This window comes from Rhamphochromis sp. 'chilingali', assembly GCF_963969265.1.
Source record: "Rhamphochromis sp. 'chilingali' genome assembly, chromosome: 6".
Taxonomy (NCBI): Eukaryota; Metazoa; Chordata; class Actinopteri; order Cichliformes; family Cichlidae; genus Rhamphochromis; species Rhamphochromis sp. 'chilingali'.
In genome coordinates, this window is record NC_137933.1 from 23,423,176 (window position 1) to 23,440,265 (window position 17,090).

Sequence of the window (17,090 nt, forward strand, 5' to 3'; positions counted from 1 at the left end):
AGCCATTGCATGCCATCAGAGCGTGGCCGGGCTCACCTCTGATTTTACGTAGCTTTAATAGCAGTAAGTTCGCCGCTGGATGTGAAGATGGTTATAGTTTGATAGCAGTAGATGGTAAAATCCTATAAAAAACATATACATATATATATATATAAAGATCAGTAATATGCATTCTGAACACATGGTAGTAATTTGACAGACAGGATGTCAACACACTATCTCCCATCATTAAATCTCAAGGTGAGCTCCACAGTGTTTGGCAAACCCTAAAATATGAGCACCTTTGCTCTATCAGAACATTTTCCACACCATTGTGTATTTTCCAGCGTTTTCTGACTGTCTCAAGAATTATGCATGAGGTAGAAAGGGAGGCATGTGGGGAGGGAAGAGAAATGCCTCTGTTGTCAGGATGGGCCTTGCTATTAGGTGTGTGACCCTGAAAGTGCACCCCTTTTAGCGAAACAAGCAATGGATCTCATACTGGATACCACTATTATGCAGTAATTTGTATGCATCCTCTTGTCTCATTTCCATTTATTAAAGCACACAGCTCCCTGCCCAGTTTCTCAAACTGGTCATTGAAAGTAACACTGATCCAAACCGGAGGTTTATGTACCATTTTCAAGCAGTTATGAAGTGGCAGAGAAAACAACCGCAGAGTTAAAGTGAGATAACCCCTCCCCAAACCAGTCTTCGCCCTCGAATACCCAGGTCTCTGTGTCCAAACAGACGGGAGACAATGACTGGTGGTTGCCCAGGTGGCCCCAGCCCCAGCCCCAGCCTTCTCCTTCTCAGCCTCCTAGGCTCACAGACAGGGATTTCCTCCTGCGATGAGAGCCAAGCCGTCACAGCCCAGCGATCAAGGGCCCGCCATCTGTGACTGAAGCAGATTTACAGCAGGAGCTAATCCACACTGTCAGCTACATTTGTTTTCCATCTCTGCCTCCACCACGCACATACATAAACTCACTGCAAACTCTCTACAAGTGAGAAACACTCACTTTTTACCCTTATAAAACACTCTCTTCTGAATCTCTTCCATCCACGCACAGACCTAAAGCAAACACTAACCCCTTGCACAGAAGGACATTTACCCGTCAGATCAATTTAATTTTGCCCCTATTAAAAGGCATGATCTCATTTTGCTCTATGCTTAAAAATAATTTTAGTTGTTAAAAATGAGAAACCTAAATGTGTCACTGAGTTACATGCCCCGGTGAACATCATTCATAAGAAATAGGGTCATCATATCTCTCCAACACAAGCTCCCCAAATTCCTCTGCATCCGTTTGGGAGTTTCCTCTGTGTATTAGCTTCTCCTGGACACTTGTACAACCTGATTCTTTACACTGACAGCTGTCAACAATCACTCTAAACACCTACAAACCACTCTTGGTTTCACCTGTTTCTCTGTAGTATCATAAGATATATTTGCTGTTATGACTCTCTTCATAACTGAACACTTGATGGGAATTTTAAACATCTTCAGTTTTCAGTTTCATCCCTGTATCTTTTCTATTTTATCTTTATGTAAATATGCCAGCTGCTATTCTTAAAAAAAAGAAAGTAGTGCACTGGTTCAAGTCAGTGCTGAGCTTTGTTCTCTGCACACAGGGCAGCTGTGTGGGGTTGGGGTCCCTCTGAGACCTTCTTTGTTTCGCCATACATAAAGGGTTAAAGAAGACAAATGGAGGTGGGGCCACAGAGCAAAATGCCTAAGCAGCACATTTATAGTATGGGCAAGAATTAAAACAATGCAGGCTTTTTATCCCCGTGTTAGTCTAATTAAAAAGAAACCTAATTTCTGCTGCCCTTGCTCTCCTTGGACATTCAGCCCGGAGGAGATTTGTGGCAATAAATCCCAGCAGTCAGTGTTTGCTGCATCCTCATAAAGAACATGGATATGCAAAGTTGTAAAACACTCCAGATCACATGTGAGGGCAGCCTAAATTTACTGCACTGCTGTCATAGCAACTTAACAGGCAACTTCAACATAATTAGCCAAAAGAAAAATTATTATGTAAGAGTTGTGCCAGACTACCATTGCATCTCACCTTTGTGTAACGCTGGCATGTCTTTGATCACAGAACTGAGGGATTTTTTTGCTTTGTTTGAAAGGGGGGAGGTGGGACAAATTTCATATGTTCTGGCAACAAACCCAGAAACGCAACAAGCCCAGCACCTAACCCAGCAGAGAAAGCCCTCGCAGGATCACAGAACAGCAGCAGGCGAGGGAATTACTGTCTAGGTGACCCAGAAATCCAGGGGCAACTTTGTTTTAACAAACCAGGGAATGTTCCACCACTTTAGCAAGTATGCCTCAACCACAAAAAGAGCCCTGTGCCACAGAAGAGCTAAAGAAGAGGAAATTAAATATTACACTGGGAATGGCTCAATCCTAGCTGAGAGGTGGGGCTGGCGGTCCAGCACAGCTGATGCTTTTGCGGTGTGAAACGGCAGAAGTGAGGGGTGTGGAGTCAGCAATTTTAGAGTTAACGATTATAGACAAAGAGCTCTGATCATTAAAGTAGTAATGTGATCAAGATGCTGAGTTTTTACACACTGCCTTCCACCTAAAAGATCTAGTTTGTACATGGTTAGCTGTCAAGGAATAGAACGAGTAACATCCCACAAGCTAAACAACAATACTACACAACGTTAGAGCCTAAATAATAACAAGAAATGGCATTAACGTCCATCCCGATAATCAAGCTTCATCGTCACCAAAACACACTCTACAACTTTTTAAAAAACTTGTTCTTGTTTTTAAATTCTTGAATCTGTTAAATACCAGTGGTCTTTTTGAGTAAGTGAGAGTTGCTGTAATTTGATGAAGCTCTGCAAGGCAGCAACCACTGCTGACGTGTGTGTACATGTAATGATACCGTGCACACGCAGCCCCGCTGCAAGGACACTTTGCCTAACCTAAGATCCTTCATCCTGGCACAAACACGGGCATCGGAAACATGAAAGCTTAAAAGAGGCGAAGAAAAAAAAAATACGAATCATAAACACTGCATCTACTGAAAAACAGAAAACACATTTATTTGCAAAGAGCAAAACAACTCCTCCTGTCTGGAAAAAAGAAGAAGAAAAAAGATCCCAACCCCCCACCCCTTTTAACCTAAATGGCCCTTCCTCTTGCATTGCATGTTCGCTTGTCCACTGTACTGTAGTCATTAACATATTTGGAGTGCAGCGAGCAGAAAGCTTAATTGTCCCTAATTGCTCGGCTAAATATGTTCTCTAATGATTTGCTTCAGATCTGTGACTGCCTTTTGCGCAATTTCCCGGCTGCTGGCTTCATTATCCCTGCCTCCTTGGAACAAAGCGTCTTCACAGGCTGGCCTTTTTTTTTTTCCTCCTACATAACACAGACAGCGAGTATGTGTGCGAGGGAAGTAATGGTTCCCTCTTGGAAGGACACACAATAGAGCCCCTTTGTCAGGGCACAGGAGTTAAAGTGATTAGAAAACCAAATCTCTACTAAGAAAGAGTGTTAATTGACCACAGCTTACTCTTCCTAATCAGTCCATAATAAATGGGCAATTGAGGCACTTTGTTTCAGCCATGCAACTGTTGTTGTGGCGGAGTCTGTGTTTTTTTGGGGGGGTGTTTTTCTTCTTGTTGCATCTGCTCCTGTTGTTCAGCTCCTCCTGCCTTCGCCCTAATGTTTTGCCTCAATGTGTCTTTAATGGCTTCTGTTCTCGCTGCACAACGTTGGCTTAGTAGGAACATTTTACGTAAAGCATAGTAGATCACAACTACAACGGAAGACTAAAGTTGTACTGGCATCTATTGTTGAGTATTGTGTCACACAGTTCTGTAAGCGTAAAAAAGTCTAAATGTACAAACAAGTGTAGTGCCCATGCATATAAGTTATGGCTGAGCGTCTTCATCATTTCAGAGTAAACTAAGAGCAAATGAAACAAAAAGGCAAACAAAAAAAAGAGTCATTTAATTTGGAAACATATCTATTAATGGTCACATTTAGTCTATGAGGAATTTTGCGTGAAAGTGGGAAGCCTTTGAACAATTGTGGATGCAAATTGTTAATGACTTAGGCAAATAAAGCTTCTCAATTGAGCATGTGAATGCGTAATTGTGTGCAAGACACAGATGTGTAGGCAAAGACATCAAGAAAGTAAGAAAAAAAAGTACCATAAAGAGACACTAAAAGCAAGCCCCAGGGGCGTGTTCTGACCTGTATCTGAAGAAGGGCATTTGCGGATGGTAAAGATGGAGCTGAGGTCCTCCTCCTCCTCTGGCAGGCCCTTCTGCAAGCGCTGAAGCTTCCTGAGGCTCTCACTGCGTTGGTGCTTCATAGAGCGCACATGCTGGATCAGGTTGAGCTTGGCCTTGGTCGAGTAGTTGCACAGCACACAATGGTAGTAGCAGGCATCACCCTCCACCGCGTTTTCGTGCTGCTGCAGGTGCTGTGGGAGGCGAACGAGCGAGAGAGAGGGGAAAGATAGAGATGGAAAGGAACACAGGGAAAGAGAGAGATCGAGAGAAAAGAGAGAGAGAAAGAAGTTATTGTAGATGGCAGATAGCTGCTAGGCACCACCGACTCACTTTCACTCACACAGTTGGCAAATGAACAAATCAATTCCCAATCACAGCCCTGTTGTTTAACATCCAGACCTCTTCCACTTCAGGACAACTGTTTGGACTGCACACTTGTCTGCGTGAGTGTCTGTATCAGTGGGCTAAAAGGACAGGAGAGGCCTGGGAGGCACGCAAATCTCAGGGGCCCAAGGGCGGGCAGGAATCGCATCAGCCACCCTTCAGAAGCCGCGGGTCTACAGCCTCACAGACGGAAGGAAGCATTGATCCCCTTCACTCAACAGAAGCTTCCCGTCTCTGAAAAGGAAACTCCAAACATCTGCCTGTTTCACGCATGGCATACTAAATATTGATCATGGTGAGTTAAATCCTCACTCTCTCATAGAAAAAGAGAGGCAAAGCCAGCCGGTGGTGAGGCAGGAGGGGGACTGAGGGAAAATGGAACATTCCACAACAGGACGACAACCTTCAGAGGACAGGAAATCAGCATCAGTATTGACCTGTCAACCCCAGCACTTCCTCCAAGGCTCCACAGCACGCCTGGTCCAGCTTTCACCCACTCTCCACAGAGTCACAACATGCACAACACCCTATAGTGACACCATGCCACAACAATCTCTTGTCACACCACCAGGCTCCAGTCTAATTACCTCCTGCATGGCTCAATCAATGATGCAATGCCAACACAATATGTCTGAACCTGGTGCGAGCAACAGAGTTATTGACCATTATCCTAAAGCATCACACTGATTGTTGCTGGATGTTTACAATAAAAGCCCCAGACCGGGCATGGCTACTTGTGTCATGCCTGTCACGTGCTGTTTCTTATATCAAACTCTGCAGTCTTGCTGTGGATTTCTGTGGCTGCAATCGATGTCAATCACCAAAAGTTTTCCTCTTTTTCCTCTGATCTTATTGGCGCCTGTGTCTCCTGTGAGGCATGCTGAGAGAGTACAACTAAATAATTGTAAAATGCAGAGTGTCTTATGCAGAGAGATTGTGGATGAATATATACCTTTTAGTACATACAGTACAAGTGAAGCAGCTGTTCAACGAAGGCCAAAATAAGGATGAAACACTGCTGGATACACTGAAAGGTATTTCTGCTAATTTTTAAAGCTATAATATGCTTCAATTGTCATTTACTTTGTAAACACAACACTCCCTTGAATCTAACACTATATATATATATATAATTTTTTTAAAGAAAATCCTGTACATTGTTTCTTTAACCAGGCAAAATGAACTGAAGAAAATTAACCTTGACGTTCACCTATACCATTTTTATACATTCAAACAGTATTATCTTCTATGTGTCAGTTTCCCTTTATAAACCATTCGTCAAGAAGACACTGAACTATCCTCTCCTGCACTAGACGGCCTGTTTGGCTGGCTGGAAGACATAAAAGCAATGGAAACATTACACATTTAACCACATTACTTCTAAATCAGGTGTTGACAGGCTGGCAAAAAAAAAGTCATAACAATATTATGCCTCCCTAAAAAGCTCTTGTCCCTTTCTCCTAATGTTTAATTTTCTGGCAATATTCTAATATTGCTATGGGGTTTTCTGAGCTATTGTGTTTCATTCTCTTTGGCTTCATATTTCTCACTTCTACACCTAAAATGTGCATTAAGACACTGCTTCCAGGAAAAGGAATAGGAGGTTTTTTTTCCTCTTTGTGAGCCCCAAGGCTCAGTGTAATAGAGTTATTAGGTGATTGTAAAAAGCTCTGTGTGCTCTCCTTTCTCGCCTCGTTTTAAGCCATCCATGATGTCATGAATAGGTGTTGCTGGATATTGGGGGGGGGGGGGCTCCTCCTTTTCCTCTGTGCACAAATATTGCATCAGGACTAAGGCAGAGAGAAATCTGAGAGACAGATTTGGTTATAGATGACATCAAATCAATCAAATTTCTTTTAGTCATAGCAGATGTCTTGAAGTTTAAAAAAGGAGCTCTTGCTGCAAATGACTCAAGACTCCAAAAATCTGCAAGAAAACCAGTTTTTAAAAAAGTGACAGCACCTGACCAAGACTTCAAAGCTAGTCTCATGAGGCAGAAAAAAAAAAGTCCTGGGAGTTTTACAGCTTCCCATAAAAAGCACAGGGTTTATATAGGAGTGAACCTGAGACTGCCTGCCCCAGAATCAGCCATAATTCACTATAAACCTCGACTGGCCAGGAAGATGTCCTCAACAGGGCCAGATCTGGCTAGCCCCGTTGTTTGTAGCTCTGTCTACAATGTCAAATGGTTACACCTGTAAACCAACACTTTCCCCATCTCTTATATTGGCCATGACCCAAAGCAGTCTGGAGCCCTTTACAGAGCTCGTGAACGAGAGAGGAGAGTGAGGTGGTCACCGCTCATTCAGTATTAGGGAGAGGACGATGGTGTAAAAAAAATACTTTTGACCAATGAACAACAATGCGCATTTGATCATATCACACTTTCTCTAATATTGATTGCGTGATAGACTATGATCTATCTAACTGTACAAACTGCTTGGACAAAGTGCGCTTGCGGGCCAGCTTCTTTTCCGATTGTGTGCACACATGCATATACACTTTGAATGTGAAACATAATAATGTATGAGACAGGGCCTATGTCTGTTTCCTATGAACCTGCAATGAAGCCCCCAGTTGATAAATCACCTCCAACTGGAGTGCAGGAATTTGGCAGCTTAATGAAAAAGTCATGTTGGGTTGGGAGGAGTTGGTGTGCCTGGCTCTTAGGTTTCTAACTGCCCTATCAAGGCCCCAACTACAGGGGAGCTGTGGAGCATAATGGGGGGAATCTGGCTGGGTCAGTGGCATGGATTCAATACCACTGAACTGTCTAGGAATTTACAGGAGTTATATAGGAGATTCAGCTGGGCGAGTGTTTGTGGCTGCCTATATAATAACATATTAAAAATATTGCAGCAGTGATTGGGAGATTTTTAAACACGATTAAAGGCAATGAAAGTGCTGCAAAACTGCGACTAATAAGACAGCTAAATAAGCGAGCTTTCTGAAGCTTCACATTGTACAGTAGCAGCTGTTACAGTAAAAAATGAAATGCAGTCATAGTTTTTTTAAGCCTCTCTCTTCGATGGAGCACCTTACCTCTTGCTGTGGAGGCTGAAGCAGTGCTCGGTGCTTTTTCAGGTAAAGAGGGACAGGGGCGGTGTGAGCACCACCCCATCCTCTCTCTCACAACTCTACAGTGCACCTTGCCCTCTGAGTGGGCAACGCATGCCTGTATCAGTTTCACCACCCACCCAGAGCACTGCATACATCTGCATTTCCATCCACTTAAATGCAAAGTAAAAGTGGACCTTTAACACAAAACAGTGTGGTTGCAGAGAGAGTCCAGCTAGCACAAGATGGAGGTGGGCATTACTGGAAGGGTGGAAGGGAGACAGAAAGCCGGTAATTCCAAAGAATGGCTCCCAAAGGAGCCGTATAATACAACGTGTACACGTAACAACACATACAAAAGTATAGACAAAAAGAGAATCAAAAATGTACGCATACAAACACGCACAAATACGCACACACAAACACACACACACATACACAGCCGTATACCATTATGATCATACCCTAATTTCCAACATTAAATTTGGCAGTGCTGTTAATACAAAATTAATGCATTAAAACAGATGACTATCTGTGAGCTAAATAGCTATCAATTCTAAGAGAGCTGCCAAATTCCCTCTGTGAGAGAGCTGGTGAGTATCTGCTTGGATATTGCTTTGTAATTGTCTCCCTGATTCTCTGTACTAAAAGCTCTTGTCTGTGTGTGTGTGTTTGTGTGTATGCATGATTGTGTGCGTGCGTGCTTCATGGTTTAAACTGCAATTCACACCTGAAGCAATGCAGTGCACAGCACTCGAGCAGATCTATGATAAGATTACGTCCTTTAAATCGCAGAAGTTATTATTGGGGTACTTTTGATTTTTTTGGGGGGCTTTTTTTGTTATTCAAATATAGCAAAAACAATGCAAAAATTCCAATCAGTGAAGTATTACACTCTGAATGGAGACAATGAAATGTGCCGGTTGGGTTGAAAAAGCAACTAAAGACAAAGGGATGATAAAATCACCTTGTGCTATCGCTTCTTCATCGAGGCAACTTGATACCTGTGCCTAATCTTCAACTAGTATCACGTGTTTTGACAACCAAAGAATCTGCTCTTAGTGAGAAAAAGTGTTGCACAGCAGCACAAACACTTTGCAGGACTCAAAACTGGTCTGGGGCTGGAGGTAGGATTTTCGTGTCCAAACAGACCAAAGCTTTGTGGTTACCATAAAAAAAATTTTTTTTTTAAAGTATAGCATCTGGCATGCCTAATGCAAACAAGAAAAAGAAGACTAAGAAGAAAAATAAACATAAAGTTTCAATATGGATGTCAAGTGGATAAGCCGATTAGGTCAATACTCACGTCACTCTTCAGGAGGACAACCTTCAGAGGAATGGAGACTGTTACCTGCATTTTTATGAATGCAGGCTGACAATATTAAATCATTGAACATTTGGGCTTCATAATATCAAAGTCTGGGAATGACAAATCCCGCTTCATGTCAGAATGTGTAAATACAAAGCAGTTTTTTGTAGCTGTACGATACTTAAGGCTGAGTGTTTTCAAGATATTTCCAGGCCATCTCAATGTGTAAATATATGAAGTGATTAGTTAAAAAAGCAGTTGGCCAAAACTGACATCTGAATCTTAAAGTTTAATTTAAATTTAAAACAGATTATGTAAATTGGGATTAAGTTGAATTTTTTCAAAATAGATGACCCTTTTCCTCCCAAGCCAAAGTATACTTGTACATGTGCAGATTTGTTGGGAACTTCGTGAATCTGCATTCTGGGATTCCCCTAGAATAGAAGCAGGTTATTCAGCAAAGAAAAGGAGAGCGACTGTGACTGGAGTCAGTGAGTGCTCGTAGTTTGGCCTGTGATTTCCCCGATTGCCAGCAGCACGAACAACAGCTCCAACCACAGGCCCCACTGGGTGCCAAGTGTGGTGGCTGCTTTGAATTAGCCACTGCAAGTTGCAACATGCCTAAGAGTTAGGTTGTGGCTTAAGGGGACTGTGTATTCCAGGCCAAACTGCATACCTACTGCTTCCTGAACCTCATCTCCACCCTCGTCCTTTCTTTTCCTTTACTCTTTAATACCTGCCAACCCTCGTCTGCATCCTGTCCCTCTGTCTCAAAGCCCATAATGTGCTAAGTTGCTTCCTCTACTGTCTTGCTGTAGAAATGATCCATCACTACCGGTGAATAAAACCAGGCTGCATATTTGTCTCTGGGAGGGAAGGGAGAAACAAAACGGACCTCTGTGTTGTAAGTGGGGGCATCAAAGTAAAGATGGATCACTGTAGGTGTCCTTGGAGAGGATGACTTAACATGGGCCTATAAAACAAAGTAGCTTGGGAGGGGTCATGGAGACACTTAAAGACAATGCAGCTACTGGTGTTCCACACCCACCACTCTTACTTACTTTAACATTAAATAAAGCAATAATTATTGAATTCCATTTGAATGAGTAAGATGCTAGAAAGTAAACAATGGGAACATAATTGCAGAGGGAAGGCAATCAATGCAGGCAGTCATTTGGGCCATGTTGATTATGTAGGCTGCTGTATGTGCTCTGTGTGTAAGAGTGTGTGCACTTTTGTGCAGCCATTGCAAATCTAAGGTGAGCCAAGGGGAGTATGTGCTGTGACAAGGAGCTGAGTAATACACTCTCCCACATGCACACACAAAACAAGAGTCGGGTAATCCCTCCTTCAATAATGACCCAGGGCTCTAAACAATAGCTCTCAATCAGCTGATCAATGTGTCCACATAATTCATGTGCGACTCACTGTCTTTGAAAAAGGAGGAGGAGGAGGAGGATAAGTAAGCAGGCAGGCAGTAGAGAGATCAATGCCCTGTGCGGTGATAACGAGCCTGGGCCTATGCCCACAGGAGCCCCACTCTGGCGTCCAGGGTCTCTCTCATTAAGAACATTTGGATAAGCATGGCTATACATACATAATATGCACTTCTAATCATAGGCAGATAAACACATTTCTCCCCCTATTAATGAGCTGGGTCCTGCTTTTGTGACACACAGCAATGACTCCAAAACAGGCAGGAAATGATGTCAATCCCCAAATAAGAAAAAAAAAGAGTAAAGCAAATTAACAGCAAGCTGTTGGCCTCCTCTTTCAGTAGCTAATTAACAGCTTAACCTCCTGGTGCTTTTATGAAAGCCATGCTGGGAGGAGCTTGCCAAAATTGCAGTACAATAAGTCTGCCTGCAGGAGGCGAGAGCAGGGTGGAGCTACGGGGGTACCCAAACAACTATTACAGCCACTTGATGACATGTGTACTGGCAAGGTACCATCTGGAAGCTGAATGGGGTAAATCAGGACCTGCCCTGGCCCTTCTCTCCATTACCCAGAGTACTGTGTCAACATAACAACCCTCCATTTTGGACAGCGGTGAGAATAATTACTTGTACAGGGCTGCGGAAGAACATGTTTTTGATTTTCATTTAAGCAAAACAGGAGGCACACAGCAGGCTGCAATATTCAGATTTTGTGTTTCACTGCATAAAGTGTTACTCTCTTACAATAAAGACTCAGGACATTCGGGTGGAAGAGAAATAGTTTTGTGTTGATCTCAGTCTTTTGACTGTGACAGGTGCCGGTGAGACAAAAGATGAGACAAAACCTGAACATGTTCATCTCTAAAGCAACCCGAAAATCACATCGATTTTCATACGAGAGACAGAAAACAGGCAGGTATTTTGAATAAAAAGAAACACACCTGCTTTCGGCACCCAAAGCAACAACTTAACTTCTTAATGCCCCACCCCATTCTTTGAGTTTTCTTTGCAAGCAGTAATAACAGCGTCTTGAGGCCACTAATATTAAACTATAAACCACTCCCTATCTTCTGGCTAAGAAAATGGGCCAACATGAAAGACTATCTGAATCATATCTAGCTTTACACAAGTGTTGGACCCCCGTGCGTATACAGCTTTTTCAAGTGCTTCCTGTGAATGTTTGCAATGCAAACCACAGGAGTACCTGATGAAGCTTGGCTACAGACAAGCAAAGCCATCAATCAAACAGAATCCCCTTGTACTCCTATAGAACGAGTTCCGTGTGATTTAGAGGGATATCTCAGGAATTTATGAAAGGTGCTGCTCAGGTTGTCTGAGGAGAGCTTTACAGGCCTATTAATGGAAGCGAGTGTGAATACTAGATGAGAACAAGATGACTGACTACAGTAGATCTGGACTATGCTGTACTGTAGGTCACTGGTGTGTGAGTACGTAGAGGCAGAGGCAGGGCTGCACCCGTCCAGCTGACAAAAGTCTCCAACACCTCCCTGCTACTCATTTGTCACTTGACAGCCAGACAATGGCAGTGTGGCCTTGAGGAGCAGCTCTGAACACGAGAGGCAGAAAGCTTGTTAGATGGAGATGAAGGATGAAAGAGTTTGGAGAATGAACCCTACATGAGTACATGAGGAAACGGCAAGAAGCAGGATGGGATTGTACCAAATACAATTAGTCTTCGAGAACAAACATCACACTCTGCAGCGTATGCAGATCTGGCGAGGGAGTATCCAGCAGAAATAAAGACCTCCGGTGGTGAAATTAAACACGGCCATCATCTCGTGTCAGTGTTAGTGATGTATCCTTTGTCGGCCATTGCGACTCAGAAAAAGAGCCTTAAACATCCTCACAGCATTACAGGTGACCGAGGGCCATGCTTGCTAAATTGCAGGTGTGCCGACATTCTTCTTGCCGAGTCTATTGTCATTAGCTGATCTCCTTTAGCACCTCTGCACTGACGTAATGGGAGAGACGAGACACAGAATCAAGCCTCCTCAGGCTTGTATTATCTAGCTTTCACCCCTGGCGTTCTCAGTTTGGTAGTGTAAATATTTCATTAACACATAATTGGTTACAGCTTCAGGCTACGCAATAAGGCTGTGATAGCTGTAACACTGTATATATCTGGCTTCTCTGTATCCTTTTTAATGTAAAATTCATAGAAAATGTGTTTTGGGGAGAGGGTGTTTGAGATCTCGTAAAGGGAAATGTTTGGTTGTTCATGCACTGCCCTCACACAAGCTCAGCAGAGACACCAGCTAATTAAGAACAGTGATGATGTGCTCAGCCCGTGTCAATATTTAACCCAGTCTTATGCAGCTATCTTTATTAGTAGCACTGCACTAACAAAAGGAGCAATGTGGCTTTTGAGAGGTCCTCGTCTTAAAATGAAAATTAATGAGTGGGGTTGAGTGGAGGTGAATATACAGAATAGCTCTATATGTGGGCCTATTTGCATGGAACATGAAGTACCTTGTTGCGGTGAAACTGCTGTTGAGTGTTCTTCAAGCAATTCATACACCAAACACCCACCAGTTTCACCTGCCAACTAAAAGCTGAAACTTTAATGAGAGAAAGCCTGACATTTCACTTTTTTTGCGTGTAGATACTCGAAAGCTTAACACTAAACGGCAATACCATCACTTCCATAATATGGGATATTTATTTTCTCAGTTGCACTTATAAAACACGTTTAACAGAGTCGCCACATACATCCTTTTAGCTTTCCTCTTCATTGTTCAGTAATCAGTGCTTAAACTGTTACCTTTTTCAAGTAGAAAAATATTAAACAAAGTGGCGCTTAATACGGTGGCCCCACTCCCCAACCTCAAGGACACAGCCAGCGCCATCTGTACTTCCTGTGGCCTTGCTAAGACGGACTTCTTAACAGGGTCACTGTTATTGCCGCTCATTAGCCAAAGGGGAGAGGGGGAGAAAAATAACTCCATTTTCCATGAAAAAGAAACAAAAGTGCTCATTGATCAAGGGGATCAATTGAGGATCAATAACCTAAACTTTCATCATTTTCAGCACAGCATAATTACAGCAGAGATATAGTTGTCATCACTGAAAATCAAACAAAGACCAGACTAATTGGGAGAGCCCTATTGCTTTGGTCATGCTGGCAAGAAAGCTTTATAAGCCCCAGAAAGACTTGATGATGAACGGTCTTTGGAGCTTCCCAAAATAACTTCGTGTGCCATTAACAAGTGTCATCATGGAGGTCACTGAGCTGGCTGCCCATTCACAGACATCTAATACTGGGCACACAAGATCGCCTTTCTCATGTGTGCATATAGGGTATAAAATGAAAATCGTTCATATGTTTATGAGATGACTTGATTTTGATATATTGTTCTGGAAGCGCATTCTTATTATACCAGCACAATTTGCTGCTGACCTCCTGTGCCATAAAAAGTTGTTTCCCACTGCAGTAGCTGAGCACTGTAAAGACACTTGCAGAGTGGGTAAAGCAAAGAGGCATGGCTGATATAACTTATATTTCACAGCCTGGCATCGCCGCCAAGCCGTCCTTACTTTCCACACCATATACACTGCTCAATCGTGCAAAAAATCTCAAACTATACTTCAAAGCCTACCACTTTTCCCCTTCCTGTTTATTGATTAGACAGAGCTCTTGTTCAGTAATTGTGCAGTAAATCAAGCATGGTGCGCACTAATCTCAACCCCGGGAGGAAAGTGTTAAAGGTAAAACCTGCTGAAAAGTGCATAATTATGGTGCTGGTGCTGTGTGCAGCCAGGAGAGAGGATATTCTCCTCCCTCTCACATTTCTCACTCACTCTCTGCCTGCGCAGCCAGAGGCAGCAGGGAGAGGGGTTGGCAGAAGAGCAACGGGAAGTGTGTACAGTTTCTAACCACCTCTCGCTCTCGCTCCTTTACTCTTTCAGTCCCTCTCCCTCTCAGTGCATTCCCAACCAAAGCGCCGGGGGCGCCATGCTTGTAAGGAAAACCACAGCCTTTTGAGTGCCTCTTGTATTTACAAACGGAGGCATGTTGGAATCAAAGGCATTACCACATGACATAACACATTAAACAGTTGGCAGATTGAGAATTTATATGCTGAATAGATATTGAGTTGGGTAAACAGGAATAGTGTCCTTATTGGATCAGTTTAGCTAACAATACTTGGTATGAGAGTGAAACTTACCTAGACCAGAGCACACTTTCAACTGCAGAAGCTCCCTCCTTTCTCTTGCTTTTCCTTCTCTCTTACCACACAGCTCAGGCTAGAGCCCAGGTGGAGACAGCTATCACTTTCCCATCAACTTCCTGTTCCTCTTGTCTCTCCGCCCCTCTTTCTCTCTGCTCTCTCGCTCACTGCACAACTTTTTTTCTGTGCCGTTTTTGAAGTAATACAAAGCCACGTCTCGTACCCATTTTCAAAAATAATCAACGCTGCAATTCACATTTTTTTCCCTCCTCTCACTTCTCTCATCCTCTTCCCAACAGTTTCCCCATGTTGCTGTTCTGCCTAATCTCACCCCAGTTTTTATTTCACCCTCATCAGCAGGGATCTAAAAATAAATGATAAATGGAATATGATATTTTAAAGCCTTATCTCTTATCTGTTCCTACAGGGGAATAATAAGGTAGTTAATCCTGCAGATCCTACTCAAATTGATTAATCAGCACATGCGGACAATCAAATAAATGATTAATATTCCCCAGTCCTGTGGTCGGACAGTTACCCCTGAAACCATCAGTAATAATTCAGTAACCCTTCCCAGACCACAGGCTGTAGCTAGTCAGCCTCACTCAGCATCAGCCTTCTGATCTGATGTTCAGCAGGACTTTGAACTCCCCACACAGAAACTCAGACACACCAGGGGTAAAGCATTCTGCACCATACTCTCTCTATAGGCCTCCTCCAGTGCTTACCTGATCAGAAGCGTGTATATACAGAATTTAGGTAGATGAACAGGAAAAAGTGTTCTTTATCTAGCTGCTGTTAAAGATAGCAGCACTGGGTGGGAAAAGATCACCATCATATAGTTTCCAGGTGACTTCACAGAAGTGCTATAGAACAGAGAAAAAAAGCTTCCACAAAACAGCGTTACATAATACACACACCAAGAATAAAAATGTTCAAGGAGTCTTTAAAAAAGAGAACATCCATACTTGAAACTGTTTTATGCAAGTACTGGGTAAAGTGCTGCTGTGTTGCCAAAGACACAGAAGCCTGATGACTTCAGGCACTCACATGCGGACATACTGTCAGAGAGACGGGCTATATGACAACAACTATCCCCAAGATTCGCCACATTGAGCACATCTTTCCCTGTTGGTGAACAAATGGGGGGGCCTTTCTATTCTATCCTATTACCCATAGTATTCTCCCTCCCACAGAGGTCACAGAGCAGCCATCTACATGGTGCTCCTCTGCATCTGCCAGCTAGAAGAGTTATTAATCAGGGAGAAAGCTTGTGGCAGAAGAGAGCACCTCTTGCCCTTCACATTTGCACTAGGCCAAGAATGAATGGTGGGGGTGGGTACTATGGTAGGGCGGGAGATATACGATTGCACGATGGGAGTAGGGGGGTATAGGGGGAGTTATCCGTCTCTGCTAGCTTTTGAATACAAGAAGTTATGCAAAGTCTGTAGTCTAACCCAGCAAACAGATACACACTGTATATACCAAATGTATACATATGGGCCCCAGCCCACCCCAATCCGTCCTCTCTGCCTAAAGGAGACTTGGCTTTTGTGTTGCTTCTAACCAGCTGGTTGCCTGAATCAGCACATGTAGCCAATGAAAGCTATTTATGATTACCAAGACACCGTGAGTCTTCAGAATTGCTATGACTTTTTTTATGGCTTCCCAGCATTACTGCAGCCATTTAAACTCCCTCTAAGAGGTCACTAACTTCAAGAGAGATACAGTTTGGGATCAGGTTGAAATTTAGCTACAACACACACTGAAGTCCATTCACTGGTGTTTTGCAGGGCGACGCTATAAGAACTAGAGTCTGAACTAGAAGAAGCTTGAGCCCTAGAGTGTGACTGGCCATTCAGTACTCTTGCCAATATACTTTGTGATATATGGCTTTGTCTTTAATAGGTATGAGCATGGTGTGTAGAACAGTGTCATGAAAAAAAAGCCTCTGGTTTTATATATAAGCGTTACAGTTCACTTTGATCTCTTCTCTTGCTCCACTGTTTATAAATCAGCCACACAAATATTTATGAGCGGAACGAGGAAAATGGCTGGTCTGGTTTGTATCTCTGCCCTCCTTCCCTCCCCGCTGCGTTCTCTCCCTCCCCCTGTGGCTGATGTGTAGATGAGGCCACCGCAGACGCAGAGCGAGCATATAGGCCCCAGGCCACATCCATCATATCTGTTCTGTCTCTGGCTATTGTGTGGCCCCAGAGAAGGTTGAACCAACCAGACTGGGTTAAAGAAAAGATGGCAAATTGACTATGAATAAGAGACGAATGCAGCATGTAGCACATATCTCACTTATCACAGGCTTGTAACTGCTATGTTTGACTGAATTGTATGAGTCAAACCATGAACAAAACAATGAATGTCAGCGTGTGGATTTTGTGCTGTGTGGATAAAGTTGTGCCCCCAACTTGCGCATCGCTAGTTCATCAGTAACAAAACTCAATAAATTAATAC

General features: G+C 43.2%; 1 protein-coding gene across 4 annotated transcripts in view; it reads right to left on the bottom strand.

Moving 5' to 3' along the window:
• Positions 1–17,090, bottom strand: part of zfhx3b (zinc finger homeobox 3b) — a 135,701-nt gene that overhangs the window by 51,652 nt on the left and 66,959 nt on the right. For all 4 annotated transcript variants that reach the window (XM_080884385.1, XM_080884382.1, XM_080884383.1 and 1 more), the window contains exon 5: positions 4,205–4,436. In XM_080884385.1, the coding sequence (XP_080740511.1) occupies positions 4,205–4,436 (232 nt within the window). The remainder of the gene's footprint in view (positions 1–4,204; positions 4,437–17,090) is intronic.